Genomic DNA, 26,836 nt, shown 5'->3' with positions numbered 1-26,836 from the left:
GGTAACAATTAGCTCGACAGAAATAGCCGCTACCTCAAAAAAATCATCAAAGAAGATGGAAATTCAAGATGAATGAATTTTTTAGGCGTGTATGGATCATATGAATTCAGTTCATTTGATATAAAGCACTTTTGTTCATTAAAAATTGTGTCTGTACTTTGCATTTTTTTTGCTTTTTAAAAACCGGTTCATAGTGACAATTTTATTGGTTTATATTGACCAACCAAATGTATACAATTAAACCTGAGTTTCTCTCTCCAGTCCCGCCGAAAAAATTGTTTACAAGCATGTGGCTTAGACGGTCTTCGTCGGCCAGAAAACAGGGTGGAAAATACTGAAAATTTTTGCTCTTTCTCTTTTTCTCATAGAATTTCAACCATGTCTACTTTCGAAAAGGTAATGCAGCAGAAATAACCTTCAACAGTTTCGTTTTAGAAACCCGAGCTCTGACGCATATTTTTTTTTTTATTATTAATGGTAGACAATTGTTATTGACGGCAAAGGTAAGACGAAAATTTTTATGACAGGTCTTTCAGTTGCCCTAATACGAAATATTTTGAATAGGCCATTTGTTAGGTCGTCTTGCTAGTATCATCTCTAAGCAAGCCCTTAACGGTCAAAAGGTTGTCGTTGTCAGATGCGAAGCCTTGAACGTTTCTGGTGAATTCTTCCGTAACAAGTGTATGTAGAAAAGACAAAAAAAATGTGTGTTTGTGGACCTTTTGATAGCTGTATTTAAACGATGTTATATATGTGGGGACTCAAAGAGTGACAGACAGAAATGATTCCATGTTGAATGCGAACTATACATGCGTGTGATATGACAGATCTTTATTAACAAAATACCTTATAGTGAAGTACCACGCTTACCTTAACAAGCGTTGTCTCGTCAACCCCACTCGTGGTCCTTTCCATTTCCGTGCTCCTTCTCGTATCTTGTATAAGGCCATCCGTGGTATGGTTCCTCACAAGACTGCTCGTGGTGCCGCTGCTTTGGATCGTATTAAGCTTTTCGAAGGTGTCCCTGCTCCTTATGACCGTACCAAGCGTATGGTTATCCCTGCTGCTCTCCGTGTCCTCCGTCTCAAGCCCGGTCGTAAGTACACCACCATTGGTCGTGTCTCTCACGAAGTCGGATGGAAGTACCAAGATGTTGTTGCCAAGCTCGAAGAGAAGCGTAAGGCCAAGTCTGCTGCTTACTACCAACGTAAGACCGCTCTCGCTGCCATCCAAAAGAAGGCTGTTGAGTCCAAGGCTGATTCCATCAAGGAAATCAACTCTGCCATTGCCGCTCTCGGTTATTAAATGCTAAATTGCTCTTTTGATTGTTAAACGTCCTTAGACCTTTTGAGAAAAAATAAAAAATAAAAAATAATTTTTTTTTTATATATATTTATTGTTTAAAGAAAGATAAGCACTGACTCAACATTTGATATATCCATTGAAAGATCGTTGTTTTAGGCTGCGGCATTCTCTTGACATCTGACACCTCCTTATTAACAAAGTCGATTTTTCTGTACTCAGATGGGATACACTTTATAAAATCAGAGATCATTTGGTTGGTAAACTCGGGGTTCATTCTTAATTCCAGTTTAGGTTCCACATATCTTTTGTCTGTATGGACCATTGTTATAGCAACAGTATCAACGTCATCTCGATACACTTTTTGCAAGCCCAATACACCTATTAATAATCGAACTGTATCGTCCATAAATTCTTCCTCGCCGGCATAGAGGCTATAGTATCCCAATTTCCACTCAACTAAATATTCCTTTTCCTTCAATTGTAACGTAAAAAAAGAGTACAAATGTTGAAGCATTAGAAAGACTGGAGATCCCGAGCGAGGATTACGAAAGTATTCCTTGAAAAGCATCAAACGTTGTCCATGAGTAATGTTAAGGGGTTCTTTCACAGTGCTTAGAAGCTGCTCCATATGCTTTATGAAACGCAATTGCGCTTGAAAATGAAAATCGTCTCTAGCTTTCCTGAACATTTCATTAAATTGCTCGTAAACTTCATGTGGCAATGTCCATGTTGAATCGTCGTTAGTTGTGGGCTGGAAACCTAAGCGTAGAAAATCATCTTTGTATTGTTGTGGTATGTTTTTATAAATGACGTTATTGTTACTATCGAGTTCCATTACCGAATTTCGATTTGTCGCCGCTACAGCAACATCCAATAGGGGTATACTCCTCGAAAAACCTTCAAAGGCGATTTCATACATGTAGTCTACTTCTGGGGTATTGCTCATGTTGAGTGGTTAAAGTATAATTTTTGTACTTCCCCCCTTTAATAATTATTTGGCGGTTTATAAAGACTTTTTCTAAACACAGCATGTGAAAATAATAATAAAGATTGTGTATTCTTTTAGTTTCACAAGGGTCAACTACACCCCATATTGACATGTGTAATAACTGATTTTAAATGTACTGTAAATGCTATATTGTATGTCGATTAAATCGATCATTGGGACGACAAAGCTGGGCATGTTTTACTTTCACATTATCTGTCATCTAATTATTTATCCCAATTTGAGGTGTAATATAAACAATAAATGATGTTGAATTACCAACTGATGCGATCGTATTTCTCTTTGTTTTTAAAATAGTAGACAATCAACCTTTACAAATCAAGTCATAACAATGCATGCATGTATGACTAAAGATGGCAATAGTGCTTTTTTAATTTTATATTGGATGTGATTTTATTATTATTATTATAATGAGGCGCGTGTTGTATGCATTTATGGCTTGTAAGAGGGTGGGGGTATGTCATGATGCAACTGGCTTTGCTGCATCACAGAAGTGATAGTGGATGTTGCGCCATCATTTTGAAAATCAGAGGCAAACTGTTTATGCAGACTATCATTTGCTCTTAATGGTAGGCCTGAAGCACCAAATGAAAGTGTTGATTGTTGTCCGGTTTCATTAGGATATACTGCTTCATTGACAGCAGCCTTCCTGATTTGTCGTCGTCGATACATAATAAAGCCAACAACCAGCACAATTATGCCACCTACAATTCCAAATATGGAAGCAAGTATACGAGCAGTCCTTCTGTCATCGTAATCATTATGACTTTCAGTATATCTGTGTCTTCTACCGCCATCAGTTCTGTTGCTATTATACTGACAAGTATTTTCAAGACAAGAACCGGATAAACACTGGTTGGAGGAAAAACAAGTGGATGTCATCACAAATCTCTGTCGACAAACAGGTTTCAACTGATCTTCTCCGGTGGAAGCGCAGTAGAACCCATGGCCACAGTTGCCAAGATATTCATCTTGAGGTCGACGCATGTTCAGAATAGGCCACATAATGATAGATTGCCCAATTTGTGTTGTATTCACTTCAATAAATGCGGCTGGTAACTTAGGTATAGGTACTGGTTGACAAGCCTGTAATGCTACGGAAACGTAAGCTCCAGTGTAAATAGGCGCTTTTTCAGGCGAATTAATCACCCATTCATTAATCCCTTTGTCTGAACAACTGGCTCCTTGTGGCGTTACAATGCAACCATGAGTACTTGTGGGGCATGGCCATGTACAATTAATCAAAGAATGCTGTGCTGCTATTACACACGTTAAAAAATAAGAAAGGGGTGATATGTAATAATGAAGCCTCATTGTTAGTAATAAGAAATGGAAAGGAAGGAAAGAATGAGTAAAAATAAAAAAATAAAAACGATGTGCAAATCCCGTCCCCTTATTCTGAGTCTCAAATAGCATGAAGGAACATCGGGAATTGACTTGATTTGAAACATCTAAAGGAGTGGTATATGATGGACCCCTCCAAAGAAAGCATACGCATGATCTTTATGAATTAACCTTTATTTCATTCAGGGTTATATATATTTATAGAAATTTATATTCTGTAAAAAAAAATAGACATGATTATAAACAAAAAACAGAAATTAATCTTACTCGGTTATTTTCAGAACTGGTTGCGCGGATTTCATTGGTTAAGCAGCCCGCATTTACATAAACAAAGTGTTGTATGCATGTGTGCGAAGCCATCAATATTTGGCCCCGAAACAAATAAACTTGTCTTGAATGTTTTATAGTTGAATCATCAATGCAACTTCACATCAACTTTTCATAAGCACTTGTTACTCCCATTAAAGGTGCATTGCACTAGTTATTCGTTTAAATGGCATCATAACCACAATAAAAGTGAATACCTCGGTAACAATTTCTAGACTTTGCACAGTTTAAATTCTAACAACCACATGTTCTGAACCTCTATTTGGTACGTTTAAAACAACAAAACATTGGTTCATCCTTTTATCCAATTGTATAACCTGTCGAAAAGTTACATAGTGTATAACCTTTTGTTCTTTGCGCATGCACGATACACCTATGGAGGTTTTAAAAAATAAACCCGTTTAAACGGTAAAGATATGCTATCATATGTACCAACTAAAACTTATCGTCTGAGGGAAAGTCGGCGAAGTTAATCGGTAATTCTTTTAGTGAAGTATCTAGTCTGTAGATGGTTGAGTGCTCCAGAAGTTACTTGCTAAGAAAACAATAATTTCTTTATCGCCAAGAAGTTATGACATCAGAATCAACAATCTATCTGGTTTAAAAATACGGTGTGATTTTTTTTAAATTCAATATACGTTTACGGTGTACTGTATCTATCTGACAATAGCTGCACCACCTATGATAATCTCATTAATTCAAGATAAAAAAGATAAATGTGCGACTTTTAAGGTATAATGGCGTATTCGAAGCATTCCAGTGAAAGAGCCCTATTTCCAAAAAAAAAAAGAAAAAAAAAAAAATAAGGCAAAGTGCCTATCGCTATTTCGCTTTTCTTAGGGACGGTCAAAATGCACGTAGTTGCAACGTAAGATCTGTGATTTGGATGTTTTGTAGACCTGGGAACAAGGATATACAATCAAAAACAATGTAAAAATTACGAATAAATGTATATTGAACGATTTATACTTATTTTGGCAATTCTATCATCACTTTTTCGCCTTTGAGCTCGTTTGATCTTAATCTTCCGCAGAAATATCAAGGTAAAGTCCAAACGAGTAGTTGAAAGTAAGCTGTAAAGCACATATACTGGTTTACACTATGTTGGTTGTAATAAATGTGTATATATTTCAAGTTGTTAAGTTATATTAACCTCTTGATGTCTATTAAAGTATTATAATCCCAACATTACGACTACGCGCACCCTGGCTGTCCCTAAGAAAAATGGCTGTCCCTAAGAAAATTTGGCTGTCCCTAAGAGACCCGTCGCCATTGTGTTATTAAAGTCAGTATTATATAACTTGGGGAACGCCAAGATTGTAGCAATTGTTGTTAGTAAGTTTAGTTTTTTTCAGATTAGTAAGAACTGTAATGTTTAACATAAAGAGTTTCTATAAGCACCAAGGAAGATTTGTATGAGTTTATAGCATAGTGAAAGAAAAAATGTCCTGCACTTCGGTCGCACAATTCATTAAATATGGCATCTATATTAGGAAATCAAAATCGTCCGGACGGTTAAAAAACCGTCGCTGTGAAGGCCTACTGTATTTCGCAACTTTTCCTTAATTGACTTGTGAGATGAGTGGACTTGGACCTGGTTCTTCAGCCCACATTGAAGAAGAATTAGACCAAATTAGACGTTATGAGGATTTCACGACAACAGGTACGATTCGAAATGAACGCGATTTCCTGCATAATACTTAATTTTGCTATTCATAGATTGGGTAAAAGATGCAATTTTAGAAAGATATCGACAATCTTCAGTGCAGAATTTAAATCACAATGATAAATCATGGCGTGCCTGGTGGCACCTAACTTTTGAAACAACCGAGTCGTGGATTGTAGTGCTACTTGTAGGTAAAGTATAGACGCTTTCGCGGCCTATCCACTGAACTGACTTACATCTTCTAAAAAAAGGTGCTGCCATTGGACTCAATTCGGCGTTGATTGCCATTATTACTGACTGGTTATCAGATATTAAAATGGGATATTGCTCAAGTGCATGGTGGCTAAATCAGAAATTTTGTTGCTGGGAGATTGAGGAAGATGGTATAGAGAATAAGACTTGTGTTTTAACTCTGTCTGTTGACTTAATAATCTTTTTATTCAGAGGGAGGGGGTTGTGACGACTGGAATTCGTGGAGTCAATTTATGCACGCTGGACCAAACGTCTATGTTATTGAATGGTTTTGTTACGTGTTATGGGCTGTAAGTTTGAATTTTTAAACACCTTATTATTCTTTCTGATTTTTTTTTTTTTTTCAATTAATAGACTTTATTCGCGACAACGTGTGCTTATCTTGTGAAAATGTTTGCACCGTATGCTGCTGGATCCGGTATTTCGGAAATCAAGTGTATTATTGGTATGTAAACAAACAAATTTTGACTATCTTTTTATTAATGTTAAGTACTGTATATCAGCTGGATTTGTGATGAAGGGATTTTTAGGAGGTTGGACATTGGTTATGAAAAGTATTGGTTTAGTAAGATCAAGAATTATTATATTTGTGTAACATTGCAAATCTAACATATTTGATTAGACGATGGCAGTTGCATCCAATTTATCAATTGGTAAGGAAGGACCTTCAGTTCATATGGCTTGCTGTGTGGGAAATGTTATATCTCGATGTTTTAAAAAGTTTAAAACAAGCAAGGCCGAAATGAGAGAGATTTTGACAGCATCGAGTGCAGCAGGTGTAGCAGTGGCTTTCGGCTCACCCATTGGCGGGGTATTATTTGCATTAGAGGAAATGAGTACAACCTTCCCAAATAGAACCATGTGGAAAAGTTTCTTTTGTGCTATGATTGCTACGATTGTCCTTCAGGCAATGAATCCTTTCAGAACAGGTAAACTTGTCATGTTCCAAGTTAGTTATGATCGTGATTGGCACTTTTTCGAGTATCTGTTTGTTATTGTCATTGGATTGTTCGGTGTATGTTAAGGAACGAGCTTAATGAATCAATTTATGATTGACACTTTTTTTTCTTTCTAGGGTTTATATGGTGCACTAGTCATTAAGTTTAATTTGATTGTTGCTCAATTCAGAAAGACCGTGCTTAAAAGTCATCCTATTGCTGAAACAGCGGTTCTTGCATTTGTTACTGCATTAATTGCTTATCCCAACGTATTTTTACGGATTGACATGACTGAAATTATGGGTATTCTTTTTAGGGAATGTGAAGGTGCAGGAACTGAAAACTACCACGGACTTTGTGAGTAAGTATATTATATCCCCTATTGTATTGCTTGGTTATTTAAATCAAAATATATAGTAAAAGCGAAACTGGACGTATGGTCATATTACTATTTATCGCAACAGCACTTCGATGCTTTGGTACGATTATGACTTATGGTGCTCGTGTTCCATGTGGTATATTTGTTCCTTCTATGGCGATTGGGGCCACATTTGGCAGAATGATTGGTTTACTTGTCAAGTCTTGGCAGGAGTCTGACCCTGAATTCTTCTTATTTGCGTCCTGTCGTCCGGACATGCCATGTATCACACCAGGTACATACGCATTTTTGGGTGCAGCAGCAGCTCTTTGCGGTGTTATGAGAATCACGGTATCTGTAGTAGTTATTATGTTTGAATTGACGGGCCAAATCACCTACATTCTACCTACGATGATTTCATTGATGATTACGCGTGCTGTAGGCGACTGGTTCGGCTCCGGCGGCATTGCTGAGAGATACATTCGACTTAACGGATATCCTATTCTTGATAATGATGATCAGGTATTTGGTGTACCTGTTTCTCATGTAATGCAAGAAAACATGACAGTTATGACAGCAAAAGGGATGACATTTCGAAAAATCGAAACTATTCTGGAGAACACAAACTTTCAGGGATTTCCTGTGGTGGAAGATATCAGATCGATGATATTGATTGGCTACATTGGCAGATCAGAGCTAAGATATTTGCTTGAGAAGGCACGTGTGAATAAAAAGGCACATGACGAGACTATTTGTCGATTTACTCCAGATGGTGATGAGCCAGAGATCCTTACAAATATTGATAACGAAGATGATGATGATGAAAACACCCATGATTTAAGGGGATCTTCGGAAAGTTTGGATTTCGGATCTTATATGGATCAAACACCGATTACTGTGCACCCCAAGTTATATTTAGAGACCGTTATGGATATGTTTAAACAATTGGGGTAAACAGAAAGAGATTGTTTTATCGATATGTAATTAACTGATTATAATACTCCTATATAGACCTAGAGTAGTTCTTTTGGAAGAGAAAGGTAAATTGAAAGGACTGGTAACAGTCAAGGACGTTTTGAAATACACTGCGCGTATTGAAAGTATAGACTCGCCATCCATGCCACAATACTCTCGAGCATGCGGTGGTGTTTTTGATAAGCTCTCTGTTTGGATCAACAAACGACAACAGCCGTACACTCAGCTACAGAACAGAAGTTCAATTGATGTAAATGTTGAATCTCATGAGCTTGACGGTAGACTTTAGCTACCATGGCTTTATTTTCCTGTAACAATAGTTTAATGTGAAACGGGCTACCAAGTTAAATATGGCATACTGAGTATGCATAAACTTAAGCACGCGTCTTTTTAATAAACAACGGCATGCTTCAGTTTTTATGGAGTACGCGCATCGTAAACCAATGTAATCAAGGATTGTAGTCTCAGTATATATTCGAAGGAACAGACGTGAAAAAAAAAAGATGGGCAGCTTTATTTGTGATTCTTTTGATTTAATGGAGTCGAATTATCATTCATTTGGGCAGATGCTCGGCAGTAGCATCAATACACGGATGAAGCGTCTTATGATTGTATGTGGGCTCGGAATGTGTCATGGAAGGCGTTTTTTTATAACGGCGAAGAACGACGCATTAATATATAAAGCAGAATTGTTTTCCTTTGTAAAATTTACTGGGTGCACTGTATGTGTGCGTGATTCTTTATTCGAAATTGAATGAACTAGCAGCAGCCTGATCGTCCCATCTTTTCTCTTCGTACACAGTATTCATTAACTCTCTTTGTTTCATAAAATCTGCGGATATATGAAGAAACGATCCAAGAATGGAGGCTCTCTTTGGACTTTCTAAAGTGCTTCTATCAAGCTGCGTATAGTTATTGGATCTTAATTCTTCTTGCAACTGAAAAGCTTTTCTGGTCATTGCTAGATATGCATACTTGAAAGATCGAATAATGCTTCCGGAATTATATGACTTCATACCGATATCGTTGTGCGAATCTTGTGGATCTGTAATAGAGAACACGGCTTTGCCATTTCTACATACAACGTGAGATTTGTCATAATATGATCCGGTTCCTTTGACATTGATTCCAACATAATCCAAATTAAAATTAAGTCCATATAATTGAAAGAAATCTAATAATAAAACACCCAAGTTTTGCATTGGATCTATTTGACCAGAGGCAACTTTTGGGTGCATCTTTACAGAACATTTTAGTTATATGAATAGCAAATGAACACTTCATAAATACCTGTAAGAAGCTTACTACAAGACACACTACGGCATATCCACCTAAACCACCTGTAAACACTTCATTTTGGTTACGAAGCATTAATAAATACTTAACTATCAGTGATAAAGGTCGTAATCCTGGGTATTTTTTAAGCATTCCTTGAATTGCTGTAGCACTATCTATTCCAGATGTTGAATCCAAAATAATATCTACTTTAAGTTTGGTCATAATATCTTCAAATTTAATAACAGGAACCTAAACATTTGCCTTAATATTTCGTCTCATAGTCGCATTAAATTCTAGTAATTACCGAAGCACCCTCAATTACTTGAGGATCGCGACAAATATCTTCTTGCTCTAAACAAGAAGCAATTCTTCTGAGTCTCACTTTTGTGGATGGAGGAATTCGAACAACAAGATCGATATCACTATTGGGTAAATATAATTGTGTGGAGAAACTGCCGAATACATCGACCTTAGATCCAGGCCATTTTTCTTGTATTACTGATCTGATGCGATGGACTAAATATTCTCGAAGTCGTATTTCAATTTTGGTCGGTTCGAGATATTGTAAGAGACATGACACTTCACGCTGTAATCTAGTATGCAACAATGTCAGTCTACCCTGCATTTTGTTTTCAAGTAAAAGCTGATCATCTTACAATCGGCTCGCTGAGACAGGTTGTTTTAAACGGTTATTTCCCATAAGTTCCATCCAAGGGTAACAGACATCAGACTCCCAGGAGGTGTCTTCATCTTCCTTTCTTTTACGCTTCAAATCAGCTCTTTCTTCGAAACGTCTTTGCTGTCTACTGCGCTCATCCACTACTTCTGTGCCTAAAGAAATGAAGTCTTCTTCCTTGTTGGAAATCGAATCGGAGGCTGAGTCTGAGCTAACGTATTCCCCTTCTGAGGATGAGGCTATTGAAATGTGATCTAAAATATGGTTGGTTACTATCGTGTATCACCCCCAGTGTTTATGAATTCAAGTGTACCAACCGTCCTCATACATGTCGTTCGCTTCTATGTCGGAGTAATCAACGTAATCGTGATCTCGTTTGTAGTGTCCTCTTTTACTCTCGTTATTAGCTTGGTGTTTGCGTTTAGACCTTCCCATTTTTGATAGAGCTAGTAAAAAGCAAATATAGCTGCGATTTTTTTTTTTATAACCACCCAAGCCACCCTTTTAAAACCGCGCAATCAAACCTTGAGTTTGCATAAATCCCCATTTGTGAAATGTAAAGACTGGGCTTGGAGTATAAAAGCAACGTCTACACCTACATGTTAATACTAAAACACCAATAATTAAAACTTGTTCTTACACTTTATATTTCCCGCTTTTTTTTAAAGGTTAGTTGCTGATTATTTTTGTTTTTCAAGACAACGCAGGATGTCTTTGATATTAAGGCTACGGATATACCATGGGGACATTCTAAACTGAATCTGTAACTTAAGATTATATCTACTGTAATTTTCAGTATTCTATTATGATTTTTATCACGCATATTAACGAAAATCACGTATATAGACATTCTTTCCATGCAATTTTTTTTTCCTTTTTTAAGACGATTTTGATTTTTGGTTACGACTAACTGGGTATATATACAATTTACGAGACGAGACATTGTAATAGGTTGTATAACAGATTTCCGAAAGACAACATCAAGATATAAGAAAAAAAAACTGCGGCTACTAACCATTAAAAGGTTGTAATAGACCTCTGTGTCTATAGATAAGAAGTCGACTACATACAAATTTAATCCACCTTTTACATAGACTGAGCAGCCGCACATGCTCAAGATTAACAAAGGTCACTTGAAATACACAAACAATTGTTAGCCTTTGGAACCCCATACAGTATCAATGGCCCCTTATGTGAAACTGAATACAACAGGTAATTCCAGTGATAACTACCAGCTACTTATTATAATGCTAGCTACTAACTTTGGGACTAAAAAACAAGAACAGAAAGTATTGGGTCACCTTACTTTTTCCTGAAGAGGTAAGGAAATGACGTAAGAAGAGCAACAAGGCCATCTTTTTATTGCTACGCTCTGTAGGGACATTTGATCCTCTGGCATCATTACTTCATAAGGTTTCGTACGGTGACGTTCTCAGTCAAGTTCAAATTGAAAAGAGGAACTAAACAAAATACCTTTGAATGCAATATCGTTACATTGAAGAACGAGGCTTATCAACACAAAAATACATTATTTAAAACTTTCAAAAAAAACTGGGTGCTTATAGGGCTCAAAGCATTGATGTAGCACATATGATTATATAATGAGTAGCCTTGTCTGAGGTAACTTAACAACTGGACTCTACGATTTTTTAAATTATATGTAATTCTTTCATACATTGGTATGAAACCCTAACTCATCATGAAAATACAGTTTTTCGTGAATTTACCATCTAAATCCTTCAAATTTATAGGTCTCTTGTAACCCTCTTGTGTCCCTCTTGTTGTAGGCTTTCAGTATTGTTATGATTCTCAGACTCAAAATGTGGTTTTTGACTGACAGGTTGAAACTTCGTTCATGTGCTTACGGATGGCTGATTTGTAAGTTTAAAAACTTTCAACTACATAAACTGTGACCTTGAAACTGTTACCAGTGAGGTCCAAGACTTGTGGTTTGTGCTCCTCTGTAAAGTTGTTTGCACACCCTAAATTCCTAGTAGATTTTTTTTTTTTTATCTGGCTTCGCCAGTCTCTACGTAGCTTCACAGCGGCATATAAACTTTTGGTCGCAGTTTTTTTTAAAAAGAAAGAACCCCAGGCTCCTGAAAACAGGAACTGGTTTTTTCAATTCTGAAATGCTACTCAATAGATTATACTCTACCTCGTCGAAAAGTTGGATTTCACGACAAGCAAAGGATCCGTACTGTAAATTGGCCAAAGCGAATCAATATAGAGCAAGAAGTGCATTCAAGTTAATTCAAATTAATGAAAAATATCGACTCATTCGCCGTAACGACGTTGTTGTCGATTGCGGAGCTGCGCCTGGAGGTTGGACCCAGGTGGCTGCTGAATTAATATCATCGAAGGGCTTGGTTATAGGCATTGACTTGTTGCCTGTAGATCCTATTCCAAATGCTCATATAATTAAGGGAAACTTCATGAGAATAAGAACCCAGAACGCCATTCGGGAGATCTTGGACGGTAGATCTGTCAATTTAGTTTGCTCGGATATGGCACCCTCTTTTTCTGGAAATCATACAGCTGACCATGCTAGATCCATGGAATTGTGTGAATCTGCTTTGACCTTTGCCGAAAAGGTGTTACAGCCAGGAGGTAGTTTTGTAGCAAAGGTAACTTTTTGTTTGGTAGTAAATAGTACATCGTAATAGAACTTTTATAGTTTTTAATGGGTGGTACAGAATTTGAATTCAAGAGGAAGTTGCAAACTATCTTTGCAAAGGTAAAGACCGAGAAACCAGATGCCTCCAGAAAACAATCAACAGAGGGATTTTTTGTGGGGGTAGGATATAAACCAATAGCAAAGAGTGAAGCTAAGACCGAGGCGGAGGTGGATGAAGTTGTGATAAAAGAAGAGATTAACAAATAAACAGTGATTTTGATTGAATACCTGGAATTTGATTTCTTTTTAGATAAATAAAACTTCGACTTGAGAAACATGAAAAAGATAAATCAATGATTTCCGACAATGCTTGTAGATGTTTGATTATTTCTTGGGAATATGGAAGTTAGAATCCTTATTTTGTTAATATAAAAAAAGGCAGATGTTTCATCAAGAACCATGAAATATTATTAAAGCTTATATATCTGGTTGGATTATATTTATTAGGCTAATAGTGTTGAAACTGATTCAAGAAACGACTCTGTGCAAAAATAATTATTTTTGTACTGCAGGAATATTTGACGTCGGCACTGATTTTAATAAAGGATCTTTTTCTTTTAGTCTTTGAATTTTTATTCAAAAATGGGAAAGTACAAAACTAGTATCTACATACTCAAAGAGTTTAAACCAGGTCAGATATCAACCTAATTTTCGCACCAATTCCTGATGCCAAGAACAAACACTGCTAACTACACACCAATGTTGTCACTTGTTGAAGCAACTGACAACAAAGCGGAACATTCCCTCCGAGGGAGAGACAAGTCAAATATAAAAGCTGGAGTAAGGAGGATATTTAACCGGTACCAAGGGGTGAATGCATTAGTGCCCTTGTCCAGGGACTAAAACAAAAGTTGAAAAATAACACGGATTGGGACTACTTCCGGTGCCTCAGATCCGGTAGTATCTTGTGGTTTTTGTGCTTAATACCAGTGAAGATCTCGAGGACGTAGCGGCATTAAAGAAATATGGGCTAACCAAAACCTTAATTTAGACAAACGCAATTGTCCTTGATTAGCTCAGTAAGCTGGGGTGAATTTTACAAGTTTGAACACTTGATAAGATAGAGTTTACGGGGAAACAAACAGGAAATACAGTATCTGTTAGCCGTGCTGTTGAATTTGCGTTCAACGTGAAGGTTTAATTTTCCAATAGTTTGAGTTGCACTTTAGTACTTTTATACACAACTATTAATGGGCTTGCTTAGCAACAACTTTTGCTGTTTTTCAATCGCTTCGACGTGAGCGTGAAAAAAGTATCGAAGTCGGCAGTTTGTATATTCTCTTTTCGACGCTATTTGTCCTACGATCTTTAACTTGGCTTATAACACTCACAGAAATTTGGTTTTGTTCTCAAAGAAATGAATAAACTTGTAAGTATCAGTCTACTAATTCTAAAATTAATTTGGTCCTTTGTTTTGAGTGAGTCAATAGGTTATACTTATATTGCTTAGACAATGACCGAAAAATTGTAGGCGTACTTGATAAAATTAAGCCGAAACAATAGGTAAATGAGGCTTGATCATATAATTTAAAGCGTTTAATATATCATCATTCGTAATTACAATATATACAACCCTCTCTGGGATGTCCACTAAGCATATGATTGTTATCAAACCTCATACATCATAATCTCATAAGTACTTCTTGAGTTTTAGGGAGATGTTGTAATGGCCGAATAAAGCCATATATAGCTATTTTGCTAATAGCCTGCATTCTTGTTTTCTAATTTACATTATTTTCATAGTCGGATTTAGTTTGTGATGTTATGTGATTTGGTAACTTAGTTATAGCCTTTCTTTTTTATAAGCCAAAAACAGGTTATAATGGGAAACCTGCTCAACCAATTCACCAGTAACAATGGCTTTGTTAAGACCCCAAAAAGTTACTAGCCTTTGTCCAGACTCGTAAAGCAAATGAGTGAATAAGGCTACTTCCACGTCTGGCGTCCTAGCTTATTACTCTTCCCGATTATAACTCATGCAATAAAAAGAAAGTTTGGAGCCTTAAAATAGTAGCACACCCTTATTAGAAATTTAATAAGACTATTAAAAGAATTGCAAAGAGCATAGTCAGCCTTTAAACGAATTCTTAAGTAAAAAATAAATGAACTTAACCTGATCTATATCTAAAATTCAGCATCAATATAAATTAAGCAATAAGTAACAGAAGTGAAGTTATTTGGATGTTAAAGTGGAAGCCGATCTTAATTGAGCTCGCCAAACAGAAGATTAGGTGCAAATCAAGCTTTGTGGCGGTTTTAGAAGGCTGACATCAACTGCAACAATGAAATCGGTGTTCGGCATGCTTATTATCGTACATGAAATACAAAGCGCAGTCATTTTTATGGGCAGGAATTTTATAAAATCCCCAGTTAGATGGTACATGAATTGCCGGGAGTAGTTGGATGCAAAATGTATGTGGTGGACGGGTTACGAAGTAAACAGTAGTGCCAGAGAGGGCGAGAGTTTTAAAAGGTAAGATAAATACTAGGAAGCTCGACATACGGAATAATGGTTGATAATATAGATAGGGAATTCGACCGCTCCAATGCGAGCTAAAAGAGGTGACATAATGACAATATGGATTCAGTGGCACTGTTAAATATCCACTATTAAATTTAGATGGGTTGACTGTGAATCAGAGTCGCAAGTATAATTATCTACTATGAGAAAAATTTTGATACAGGAAAACCCTCAAATATTTGACTTGAGAGCATAAAATTGGATGATGTACATAATAATTAAGAGTAAGTATTTTATAAAATATCGAGTAGAGAGAAAGAGGTAAGCTAGCGACGAAAAATATGGGTTTACAATTTGTTGAATAGTTCGAATCTCCTTTTTAAGTGATAATATTTAGGCACTCATGGGAATGTAGACAGTTGGATAGAAAAAAGGCTTAGTGTCTCATTATTGGTTAAGTTGCTGTAACTGAATGCTATATGTTTACATGCATCGCTGAATAAGACCTCATTTAATTTAGTTTCTGAATACTGCTTATTATTAAACACAAAGGATAATAGGTAAAAGTATCAACAAAAAAAGATTGTTTCATCTAATATCACACTAATCATTGAAAATTTAAATAGCCAACTTCGCTTGTAAGTAAATGACAAATATAATAAAGAAACCGGAGCACTGCACTACATAATCTAGACCACAAAATTCCACGTGGCGTTGTGTGTAACCATCAACTCCACATATAAAATTCAAGTTACAAAGTAGAATTTTATCGATTCAGACTCACGTTTACAAAATGGGGGAAGATATGTGTGGTTTTCATTATATCTAGTCCTCTACAGGACATATACCATCCCTAACCCAAATGGATGGGGTATTAGGATATTACCATATGTAGCAATAGCGTGGAGGTGTATATAACCTCTCATAATCATTTGCAAGCAAACAACCAATCATTTCTCTGATAGCGAGTTTATTTTTAGGTAACAGTCAGAACGGACGCACTATATTCTGTTTTGGATTTTTTTTTGTATATAAAGGGAACCCTAAATTTCATATACTTTTCTTTTTTTATTCTCATTCTCTATCATTACCATGTCCCAATATCTTTCGGAAGTCTCTATCCATCCTACTTGCTCGTATATGCGCTCCATTCAAGATGGAGATATCATATTAGAAGAAGCAAACTCTGATTTTCTATCTGCTTCATCTATTGCTGAATGGCTCCAAAAAAGCCCTCGTGCTAAAGCCACACTGACCATGTTTGACGACGATACCAGTATAGAATTACCAGTTTATACTCTTCGTCGTAGAAATGCTATTGTTGCTGATCTACCTGATGCACCTTTGTTTTATTTAACAAAGTAAAGAAAAAAAATAACAAACATCATATAAACACTGTAAATACCCTTCATTTAGAAATATCTCCAACATCACCCCGTTTTTTTATAATTTTTGACACGCCAATAAAATTCAAATAAATTCTAACGCCAAAAAACACGGTCATTGTGATTTTTTAGTTCATTATTTTTCTTTTTACCCTTTGTGACAATGACCGCTAGAATCGAAAGTGGCATATTAGAGTTGTTTGAAAATAAAGATGATATTAATGGTAATATTTGGGTGGATGATTGTTCATCAATTATTAATCCCATCCATATCTATAGATATATATCAATCATTATCCACTTGTTTGGATCTCGACTTATCACCAAACTTTTGTGCGTCGTTATTTAAACCACTGATCCAGCATGCCATTGGCAATGGTCATTTGGATGAACAATTAAAAACTTACATTGCTATCTTTATTAAATTGTATCAGTATAATCTCTCGAAAGACTTTCTTGCCGCCAATGACTTATTTAACAACCACGTTTCCTTGATTCAAGGTAATGCAATTGCACGTTCCATTAAACCTTATTGCTTACAATTATATTACGCAGCTATTTTGCTTGTGTTTAGAGAGGAACATATCGAAAGTGTAGGTCATTAAGAAAATAAAGTCATACATAGCGTTAATGTTTTTTTGCTATCAGTCCAGATACCAATTCAGGTTGGAAAATCTGGCCGATGATATTTTACTGAACATCATAGCCATCCTAACTAAAAGCAGCAGTTCAATATTGACGATCGACAACAAGGAGATGAATACAAACGTTAATTTAAGTATCATGTGGAATTGCCTGTCTGGTATATTGAATTGTGGCACGATTGAATCAAATGACACAATATGTATAATTATCAAGGTACATCTTTTAATCCCGAGTATTTTTATGATCACACACTTAGCCAAACCAATAGGCGGCAACAAAGATCATCCAAAGCTTTGTACAAAAAGATTCAATTATAACATATAATACGAGCGTCGAAAACATTCTGGACAGTTTAGTTCAATTGTTAAACAAAGATAGCTTAACTGTAGACATTTCAAACGAGATTGCTGGCTCAATTTCGTCCATTATACAAAAGTACCCGAATATCAAGCTCATTGACCCGTATAAACTATCTGCACTTACAGGTGCATCAGCGACACTGACACAACAAAAAGAACCTAATCCTGTAGTTCTTCGAACTATATTAAATCTTTCGTGCTTAATCTTAAAAAATTACACAAAAGCACCTTGGTTAGACGATGTTCTCTCCATGGCCAATTTCGAAGATCTTGAGATCCTAAAAGAAAAAACGAACTTGCTGATTCAAGCCACATCAGATATTACTTTTTCAAATCATCGAGAAGAAGACATGGACATCGACCACAGTTCTTTACAACATACCTCAAATCCCAAGGCTTTATTCGATTGTAGCACGATCCACGAAACACTACTTTTGAACGTTTATCCGATTGTGAACCAATTAACTTCGTCTGATGGAACGTTTACTGGTCAGCATGAATTAATATTTAAGGTAAACATACGACTTTTATATGTATATATGTATACATCTACATAGATATGTGCCCATCCCTTCATTTTCTTATTGATTGTATTACAGTTGAAGCAAATTTCTATTTTTACGGATAACACAGATATTTCAGTGATTTGTCAAGATCACATGAAGAGTATTGCCAAGTTCGTAACGTGTACACTTGTAAGTAACCCTGATCTTGCTGACAGTATTACGCTTATGTTTGGCTTGACAAGACGCCAGTTTATCTCTAAATATTTGAGATATGCATTACCTTACTCCATCTTTGAAGTAGAGAATGGGAGAGTACTAAAGGCCATTGCCAAAACCATGGATGTGCCCCCCGTCAACCTCACCAACGAATATGGATATCATATCGTTTTAGCTTTGCTGTTAGAAACCGATCCAGAAGTGAAATCTGCTAATCTTGTGAAAATTCGAAAAGTTAAGAACGAAGCTGTCGGAATTTGGGCTGCCTCAAAATCAACTAAAATTACAACCATATTAGCAATAAATTTGGGGAAAGAAGAGCTGAAAGAACTATCGAAACAAGCATTAATTGAGATGAAAGATATAATCTTTGTACCGCCGATTCCTCTATCTCAATATTTGGCACAGTATTTTGTAGCGATCTCCACAAAAATAACAAGATTCATCACCGAAAAACGATCAAAATGTCTAGCTATTCACGAACCACACGCATTACAGGCCCTGAAAGAAATCATGATTTTAATGGATTCAAGAATAAACATGCATGCAACTCTTGTAAGTAGGCTTACTCCAATTCTTATCTATCGGTATTAACGCTATTTTCCTTTTGTTATGTAGCTTATGAAATTATTTCAGACCGTTAATGAATTAGACGATATGCAATCTGAAGCCCTTTCTCTTTGGGAAGTATTTATTGAAACTATAGACAATCATGTTCTCGTATCCAATTTCAATCGTATTGTTTATGGTTTACTCAAGGTTTTATCTGTATCCACACAAATTATACGACTTAAGGTGGCCAAGGTTCTGGAAAGTGTATTTGATCGTGAAATTGAAACAGTAAATCCAAAATTGTCGGATCTCCCAATTCTACCAGAATTCGAAGAACTTCGTGAATTAAAGAACGATCTTGAAAACCGACTCGCCCAAAGGAAGCAGAGCGGGCCACAGATGCTGGCTGAAATTATGAATCGACTGAATGATTCTGATGATGTTCAGGTTTTATTCGAACTTCAAAAACTTAATCTATTACTTTCAGATATACTTCAAGAAATCCCAATTGATGTAGGTGAGCTCTTTTCTCAACTACTTCATTTGGTCCGAAAACATGCGTCGAACAAGGACATATCTAATATCATTGCCCTTTGCTTCGGTAAAGTCGGTGCTATAGACCCAAGCTTAATCAACGTCCGAATGATTGACAATGATGTGTTTATTATGTACGCTTTCAAAAGTCAAAACGAAAACAGGAATTTTATATGTCATTTACTGACCACCTACATCTACGATGCATACAATACTGTCAAAAACGAGTATACTCTTCAATTTATACAAACATCGATACAGTCACTTTTGAGTTGTGCTGGATTCTCTGACGAAGCTGATTTAAGAACTGAAAATTCATTACCAAAGCCGGTTCAAGAGTTTTTGGCGCCTTATATACAATCGTCTTTTCAATTTAGTATCCCAAATGTGAACACCCATTACCCTCTTTTCACTGAAGATGGTAGCTTTGATGAATGGGTCAAAAACTGGTACAGACAAATGATTAAAGAGGCCCAAGGATCTGCCAAGGCAATCTTTAATGCGCTGACCCCAATCGTGGCATCGGATTTCGTAGATATAACGGTTTATATGATTCCTTATCTCGTTTTGCATACAATTTTACTAGGTTCCCCCGATGAAAATTCCGGCATTCTTAGAGAAATGTTGACCATTTTAGAAATAAATGCCCAGCCAGAAACAGATTTAGATCGTAGAAGCAAGAACCGTCAATACCTGCAAGTCGTTGTGTCAATTACCGAATATTGTCGAAAGTGGCTAAATAAAATCCAACATGGTGATAGACTCAAAAAATCCGAAGCTAATCGAGTTAGGACATTTTTGGGAAAGATTCCTGACAAGACAATGGCAATTGCAGCTTATAACTCAAAAGCCTATGCCCAGGCATTAATGCATTTTGAAACACATCACAAATCGAAACGAAGTGTATTGATCGAGCCTGAAATTTTATCCTATTTAAAAAACATTTACACCCAAATGGAAAATCGAGTGGATTTAAATGCTCTTTTGAAGGGTAGGTCAAACGTCTTGACTCACGATGAGGAAATGATTCAATCCGAAATCGCAGGAAGATGGGAGGAAGCTGAGATTTTGCACAAAAACAGAATTGCCGATAACCCGCACGATCCTTTATTGTACACGGGTTACATTGACTGCTTGAAAAAATGGGGAAAATATGGTTCGATTTAACTGTTTTGCTTATTCTGATTAATATTACTGATTCGAAGGTATTTTTAGAAACTATTTTGTACTCTACCGAAAAAGCAACAGCTGCTTTACCAAATTATGTGAGCCAATTAAATTCCTTCAAAATCGATTCTGCGTGGAGAGTTTCGGATTGGCATATTCTTGATAAAGCTGTTACATTACCTATGCAAAAAACGCCGGAAGCTTTGGTAGGATGCTTAATTTCCAAAATACGAAAAAATCAAAGTTTGGAAGCTGCTCGTTGTCTAGTAGAAGCCCGAAAAGTTTTAGTGGAACAATTAACATCCGATTTTACAAAGTCTTACCGAAAATCTTACCCTACGATATATAATCTCCAGATGTTACAAGAATTGGAAACTTCTCAGGCTGTGTGGGAGTCCAGTCATCCGATTGAAACAATAGATAAGCTTGGAAGAAATTGGGACTACAACCATCAAAACATTGTTTGCAATTACCAATACAGACACAATTTACTCGAATTAAGAAAAGCTGCATATTTTGATATTAGACCCAAGCCTAATGTGAAAATACAAGCATCTAAAGCATGGTTAAAAATTGCAAAGTCTTACAGAAAGGCAGGTAATTATCTCACAGCGTACGATGCCATTATAAAAGCAGAAAATATAAGCGGGGAGTCATACTACAACGAAAAAGCAAAATGGTATTGGGCTGCCGGTCAAGAAAAGAAAGCCTGGGATTTGCTCATGTCAATGAGCAATTTAAATTCAATGAAACCAGAAGATGCTATATTGTTATCAAAATTTCATGACCGTGATAATACTCTTTTGGAAAAATCAAAAATTAGGAAATACTTCGCTGCAGCATTGAAAGATAGTGAAATGTAAGTCATGCCATGTGTTCGCAAACAAATTGCCGAGTTTACCTAACCCATATTACAGCACGGAAAAATTGCTCCATAGCTGCACAATGTATTACAACAGATTGATGGAAGGCTACGTCGATCCCACAACGAAGTATTAAATTACTGTCATATATATTATAATACAAACATTAACCATTTTCAATTATTCAGGACAAGAATTCTTGTCTATATTGCCAAAACCTCAGCTAGGACACTTCAGCATGGTTCCAAATATTACTATAGCTCCATGTCTATGCTTATTAACTCTTGGTTTGAACTAGCGATATTTCAAAGACGTTGTCCTGAATTTAAGTAAGAAACCTTTTTGCGTGCAACACAGTAAATAACTGACTTATCGTTTATAGGAATGATGATCATATGTTTACTAAAAAGCGAGCATGGGAGATGCAAATCAATGAGCAACTAAAGACAATAAATGACTTGATGAGAAATATTACAAATCGAGTCCCGATTATTCAGGTACGATAAAAACATTATAAACTATTTGTCATCTTATACCTTTAATTAGTTTAGTCTTTTTTGACAAGACTGATTTCATATCTTACGTTCGATAACACTGAAATTGCAGAATGTTTAATGAAAATTATTGGCGATGTTTTTGTTGAATACCCAAAAAGCTCCATTTGGTTGCTTTTAGCTGTAGAAAATTCACAAGAAACGCACGTGGCCGAAAGAGTCAAAAACATTCTCGATAAAGCTCAGGTAAATAAGCAATAGGGATAACGCAATTATCTGTCAAGCTAATTTTATTTTATTTTACAATTAAGCGTGTTCATGGAGATTCAATGATCCCAAAGATTATCAATGTACGTTTATCTTTATTTCTTTGTTTTCTGTTAGATACTAATGACTTTTCTTTTTCCCCAAAAAAAAAAAAGCAAGCACGCACTCTTGTAAATGCATTGCTTGATTTGGCTAACCTCAAATTTGAAAAAACAGCTCGTGGAGATATGGACTTGCGAGACGAATACAAAGTTCAAACTCTATTTAAGCTACGTAATTTAGATGTATATATACCAACAGAAGCCAGTTTGTATCCTACTTTACCACAGCTCATGGATAGAGGAAGCATAACTAGCAGAATGTTTCCTACCGATTTGCCTTATATTAATAGTAAGTGTTTAATTATGATGTTTTTTCTTCAAATGCTAACAATGTCTGCCTTATTGAAGGTATTGATTCAAATATCACTGTCATGTATTCGCTTCAAAAACCTAAAAGAATAACAATTCAAGGTAGCGATGGAAAAAAATACAGGTTTTTGGTCAAGACGGATGATGATTTACGTAAAGATGCTCGAACAATGGAATTTAATTATGCTATCAACTCTTTCTTGAAGAAAAACCCCAAATCGCGAGACAACGAATTATGTAAGCTTTCTAATTTTAAAAATTATTACCATTACACCCATCTCACTGATTATTTAGATATTCGAACTTATGCTGTAATTCCTCTTGGAGACAAATGGGGTTTGATTCAATGGATCAATAATATTTCACCATTAAAAGCCATTGTAAATAAGCAATGGGAACAAGATGGATGCCCAAGTATTCAGGTAAGTGGCACGTATATTCATTATATTTGATGGTTAACACGGCATTTTTAGGAGACGTCAGTTACCTTAAATAAATATGCTCTACAGCTCCCACGTGAACTACACAAACTATTTGTTGATACAATTCTTCCCAGGTAAGATATGCCGTAACTATGTCAATCATTTTTTTAATCGCATGCAATTTAGATGTCCTCCCGTTTTTTACAAATGGTTTTTAAAATGTTTCCCAGAACCTAATCAATGGCTTGCAAGTCGAACTAGGTATACAAAGACTTTAGCTGTAATGTCTATTGTTGGATACATGATTGGGTAATGATGCCGGATATATGAATATTATACCTGTATTGACCTAATTTTGTAGTCTTGGAGATCGTCATGCCGAAAATATATTGTTCGACGAGACCAATGGTGATTGTGTCCACGTTGATTTAAATATGTTGTTTGACATAGGCTCCGGCCTTAATGTTCCTGAAGTTGTACCTTTTAGATTGACTCAAAACCTTGTTGATGCCATGGGTGTCTTGGGATATGCGGGGACTTTTACCGTTACTTGTGACATTACCATGGCTGTTTTACTCCAGAATAAGGACGCGCTTACGAGTGTGTTTCAAACCCTCGGAAATGTCTGGATTTTCAAAAGCGATGTAAGTAGAGAGGCTCTTTTTCAGAAAATACGTGTGACACTGCTAATCAAAGTTATATCGACCCACAGGACCCGAACAGACGGTATAGTCAAAGGATTCAAAATGAAGCGAAATTTAAGAATGCAATGGAAAAAAAATTTAAATTGAATCCGGGAGAAACACCCGAAAGTAGAGTTAAAGATCTTATTACAAAAGCTTCTGACCCCCATAATCTGTCCAAGATGTTTGCTGGTAAGACATGACCATGATAAAACTGATGAATTAAATACTCAATTACAATATTTGATAGGCTGGGCTCCATTTGTCTAAATTAACATAATAAAAAACGCTTTCAGCAATTTATTTTGGCTTTTAGTTCTTCTAGTGTAGCCATTCTCAAAAGTTTGTGATTATTTTGGATAAGTAAAGGCCTATCATAAAAATCTGGCTTCGCTTCCTTGTTACGCCAAGCCCATGCGCGTGTGTATTCTGTATCCTTAGCATCGATGACGTCCTTTATTTTCTGTCCTATATTGGGTAAAAATCTGACAATTTTTGGTTTTAGATCGTTTTTGTGGCCTCTAGTGGATTTAAATGACTTACTTCATAGCATGTCCCGAGTCTCCTGTGGCAACAATATAGTTGTCATATTTGGGATGGGGGCAGATGACAAAGTCGCCGTCGATAGAATCAGAGTACCAGCATACCCGTGAATAAAATACGTCAAGGGGTGTTGTTAACGGGAGAAATGTATCTAGGAACTCACGAAATTCATTCAAGGCTTTCAATGGAATTGTGTCTCCCGAATTCGAAGCTTGAGTTCGCGGGATAGAAATATTGTCTGTCGCGCGTGGATTTAGATATCCTATCGAATGTTTACCGATTTTCAAAATGCCGTCGTCATTCACAGGAAACCCGTAACAACCTGTCTTTGATACATTTCCACTCCAAACAGGTAGATCATTTAGCGATTTTCTGTCTTTATCTGATAATTTAAATTGAACGATAACCTGACCACTGGCAATCACCTGCCCTTGCATATCAATTACGCCTGGTGTCCAGGGACCTGTCGCCAAAATCACTCGATCTCCACGATGCTCGTTACCATCGATTGTTTTTATGCCAAGTACAGTCCTTGGCGATTGAGGGTCAACTAAATTGCTTTCAAAGCATCCGGACTCTTTTCCCAAAATAAAATTGACGCCATTGCTTATGCATTTCTTATAAATATGCATAATGGCCTCAGATGAGTTACACCAACCTAAATTAGGCATTAGTATTTTTTTTTTTTTGTCTGTACGGCAAATTACTATACCCACCACCGACTTTGTTGAAATACGCAATATCATATCCATTATTCACTGCCGTTTCAAAAAATGGGTATCTTTTCTTTATTTCTTCGGATGACAATTCTTCAATGAATTCGCCATATCCAGCCTCCCTAATGGTCTCTAATCCTTGCTTGTCGTATTCAGAAAGTTCACCATTATCCGAGAACGCGATCATTCCTGTATTATGATAGACTGGTTTAAGACCATTATCAGCTCTTTCTTTATTCCATTGTTCCCAAACGCGAATAGCATCTACGGCGAGTTCCATACACAACTTGTTGGTTCCGTAGTCCATTCTAACAGCCTTGCTTATATCTGTACATCAGGCTCAATAAGCAAAATAATCAAAGGGATGAATCTCGCATTTACCTGTAGATGCAGCATCGATGATAGGGATCACGCCTCTATCAAAAACATGGATATCGTAATTTTTCTCCTTATCCGATGAAAGTGCCAGCGCTGTGGCAAGTCCAAAACATCCAGCACCCACGATGATAATTTTAGATCCAGGTTTCGGTGGTTCGTACATTTAGGAAAAATCGCTAAAAAAAACAAATAAAAAGGATGTGCACGATTAATTACTTTACAGCAAAAATACTTATCAGTGTAAATGGTATTCGTGACTCATTTTAATTGTGCCAATTATCCGTAGTGTTTTTTTATCTCAGCAAACTCTATACAAGGTGGTTTCCCACTAACTCTAGGAAACATTTTTAAAGTTATTGGGATAACTTTTAGTGTCCGGATATTAACAAATGAGTGTAGCGTATTTGATATTGTACATATATTAAGCTCTTGGGGGTATATCATGGTTCTGGTTTCTTAAATGTGATTATGATGCAAGAAGAAATTTATATAAGCGTGGATATATTTAAGGATGTAACTTTCCAACGATTACCTTTATTTATCTTATTGTTGCCAAACATAATTGTAGCTGTCAAAGCAAATTCCCGTCTCCATGCTGCTGTCGAAGTGATACCAACCAGCTACACCCCAAAGAGTTGAATGCTCTTAAAATGGCCGTATTTACATTGATTTGGGTGATATATTTGTGTTGCCAAGAACCATGTTACATACAGTTAATTAATTGAACCAGTTCTTAACAAGTATTAACCCATAACAGTGCAAATAATAAGAATGTCAAAGTTTAGAAGAGTTAAAAACGGATCTGATGAGGAATGATTTATTTGATGAAGATACTGAGATCAGAATCAAAACAAGTACTATATAGCTAGCAAATATACTTTGTCTTTTAAAATTAAAGTCGTGCATATTACGAAAACTTTAAGGTTTTGGACTTGAGCTAAATTAAGCGCATGTTTCTCGAGGACTAAGTTTGTGGATGGATTTCCAAAACGATAAACATGGTCCACTGGTTGAAAAAAAGAGTTATTACTGTGAATGTTTATTATTTACAAATGCGGGGGTTTTATGGAATTATATTGGTGTGAGGTCTATCCTAATAAGAATTTAATGGATGGTAAATGTGGAGCATCAGACGAATCGGTATTATGGTTTGATGCAGAATAATGACTTTCAAGAGCAGGGCAATCCACAAAATGCGGCTTACGCATACCTATCAAAAGAGGGGGTAGTGTCAAGTTTGACTTGGAATGATGGGGTTGAAAGGGACCGAGCTTGGGTGAGCTCTCGGGGGTAAACATGTGATCACTATCAGAGTCAGATGAATAATAATGGTGGTGGTTATTATCTGTTAATGATTTTAATTCAGTATCTGTTGATCTTGTGAATGCGACTTTGTGATTTGCAGTCTTGGATCTATAATTACTTTTAGGAGG

General features: G+C 36.3%; 8 protein-coding genes across 8 annotated transcripts; 4 read left to right on the top strand and 4 right to left on the bottom strand.

Annotated features, from left to right (window-relative positions):
• Nucleotides 1–378: 378 nt before the first annotated feature.
• On the top strand, nt 379–1,305 carry EV154DRAFT_536520 (60S ribosomal protein L16; the record flags this gene model as incomplete). The annotated part of the gene is made up of 4 exons (XM_051604145.1): nt 379–396; nt 482–503; nt 565–681; nt 854–1,305. 4 exons carry the CDS (start codon nt 379–381, stop codon nt 1,303–1,305), a joined length of 609 nt encoding a protein of 202 aa, XP_051460956.1.
• Nucleotides 1,272–2,332, bottom strand: EV154DRAFT_498114 (uncharacterized protein). The gene has a single exon (XM_051600327.1). It carries the CDS (start codon nt 2,249–2,251, stop codon nt 1,394–1,396), a length of 858 nt encoding a protein of 285 aa, XP_051460955.1. The 5' UTR covers nt 2,252–2,332; the 3' UTR covers nt 1,272–1,393.
• A 345-nt stretch (nt 2,333–2,677) lies between these two features.
• On the bottom strand, nt 2,678–3,733 carry EV154DRAFT_498113 (uncharacterized protein). The gene has a single exon (XM_051600326.1). It carries the CDS (start codon nt 3,725–3,727, stop codon nt 2,744–2,746), a length of 984 nt encoding a protein of 327 aa, XP_051460954.1. The 5' UTR covers nt 3,728–3,733; the 3' UTR covers nt 2,678–2,743.
• Nucleotides 3,734–5,546: 1,813 nt separating this feature from the next.
• EV154DRAFT_498111 (chloride channel) lies at nt 5,547–8,620 on the top strand. The gene is made up of 10 exons (XM_051600325.1): nt 5,547–5,645; nt 5,702–5,839; nt 5,900–6,031; nt 6,093–6,190; nt 6,255–6,345; nt 6,404–6,465; nt 6,523–6,915; nt 6,976–7,199; nt 7,256–8,146; nt 8,208–8,620. The coding sequence occupies exons 1-10, from the start codon at nt 5,561–5,563 to the stop codon at nt 8,458–8,460; spliced, it is 2,367 nt and encodes a 788-aa protein (XP_051460953.1). The 5' UTR covers nt 5,547–5,560; the 3' UTR covers nt 8,461–8,620.
• On the bottom strand, nt 8,583–10,571 carry EV154DRAFT_498110 (uncharacterized protein). Its single transcript, XM_051600324.1, has 5 exons — nt 10,443–10,571; nt 10,106–10,379; nt 9,754–10,042; nt 9,462–9,698; nt 8,583–9,409 (listed from the first exon to the last, which is right to left on the bottom strand). The coding sequence occupies exons 1-5, from the start codon at nt 10,558–10,560 to the stop codon at nt 8,912–8,914; spliced, it is 1,416 nt and encodes a 471-aa protein (XP_051460952.1). The 5' UTR covers nt 10,561–10,571; the 3' UTR covers nt 8,583–8,911.
• A 1,556-nt stretch (nt 10,572–12,127) lies between these two features.
• Nucleotides 12,128–13,141, top strand: EV154DRAFT_498107 (cell division protein). Its single transcript, XM_051600323.1, has 2 exons — nt 12,128–12,752; nt 12,803–13,141. The coding sequence occupies exons 1-2, from the start codon at nt 12,258–12,260 to the stop codon at nt 13,007–13,009; spliced, it is 702 nt and encodes a 233-aa protein (XP_051460951.1). The 5' UTR covers nt 12,128–12,257; the 3' UTR covers nt 13,010–13,141.
• A 3,214-nt stretch (nt 13,142–16,355) lies between these two features.
• EV154DRAFT_560185 (uncharacterized protein) lies at nt 16,356–24,036 on the top strand (the record flags this gene model as incomplete). The annotated part of the gene is made up of 21 exons (XM_051605595.1): nt 16,356–16,624; nt 16,781–16,872; nt 16,928–17,241; nt 17,297–17,506; nt 17,562–18,164; nt 18,252–18,929; nt 18,993–20,616; nt 20,676–21,486; nt 21,545–21,619; nt 21,679–21,819; nt 21,873–21,987; nt 22,042–22,230; nt 22,296–22,334; nt 22,407–22,641; nt 22,701–22,898; nt 22,956–23,083; nt 23,135–23,217; nt 23,270–23,392; nt 23,445–23,727; nt 23,796–23,958; nt 24,017–24,036. The coding sequence occupies 21 exons, from the start codon at nt 16,356–16,358 to the stop codon at nt 24,034–24,036; spliced, it is 6,393 nt and encodes a 2,130-aa protein (XP_051460950.1).
• EV154DRAFT_498092 (FAD dependent oxidoreductase) lies at nt 24,033–25,662 on the bottom strand. Its single transcript, XM_051600322.1, has 4 exons — nt 25,407–25,662; nt 25,026–25,352; nt 24,310–24,967; nt 24,033–24,251 (listed from the first exon to the last, which is right to left on the bottom strand). Exons 1-4 carry the CDS (start codon nt 25,564–25,566, stop codon nt 24,059–24,061), a joined length of 1,338 nt encoding a protein of 445 aa, XP_051460949.1. The 5' UTR covers nt 25,567–25,662; the 3' UTR covers nt 24,033–24,058.
• Nucleotides 25,663–26,836: the final 1,174 nt, after the last annotated feature.

Source organism: Mucor mucedo (genome assembly GCF_025094135.1).
Source record: "Mucor mucedo strain NRRL 3635 chromosome Unknown EV154scaffold_16, whole genome shotgun sequence".
NCBI lineage: Eukaryota > Fungi > Mucoromycota > Mucoromycetes > Mucorales > Mucoraceae > Mucor > Mucor mucedo.
This window is presented reverse-complemented; position numbering and strand designations above follow the sequence as displayed.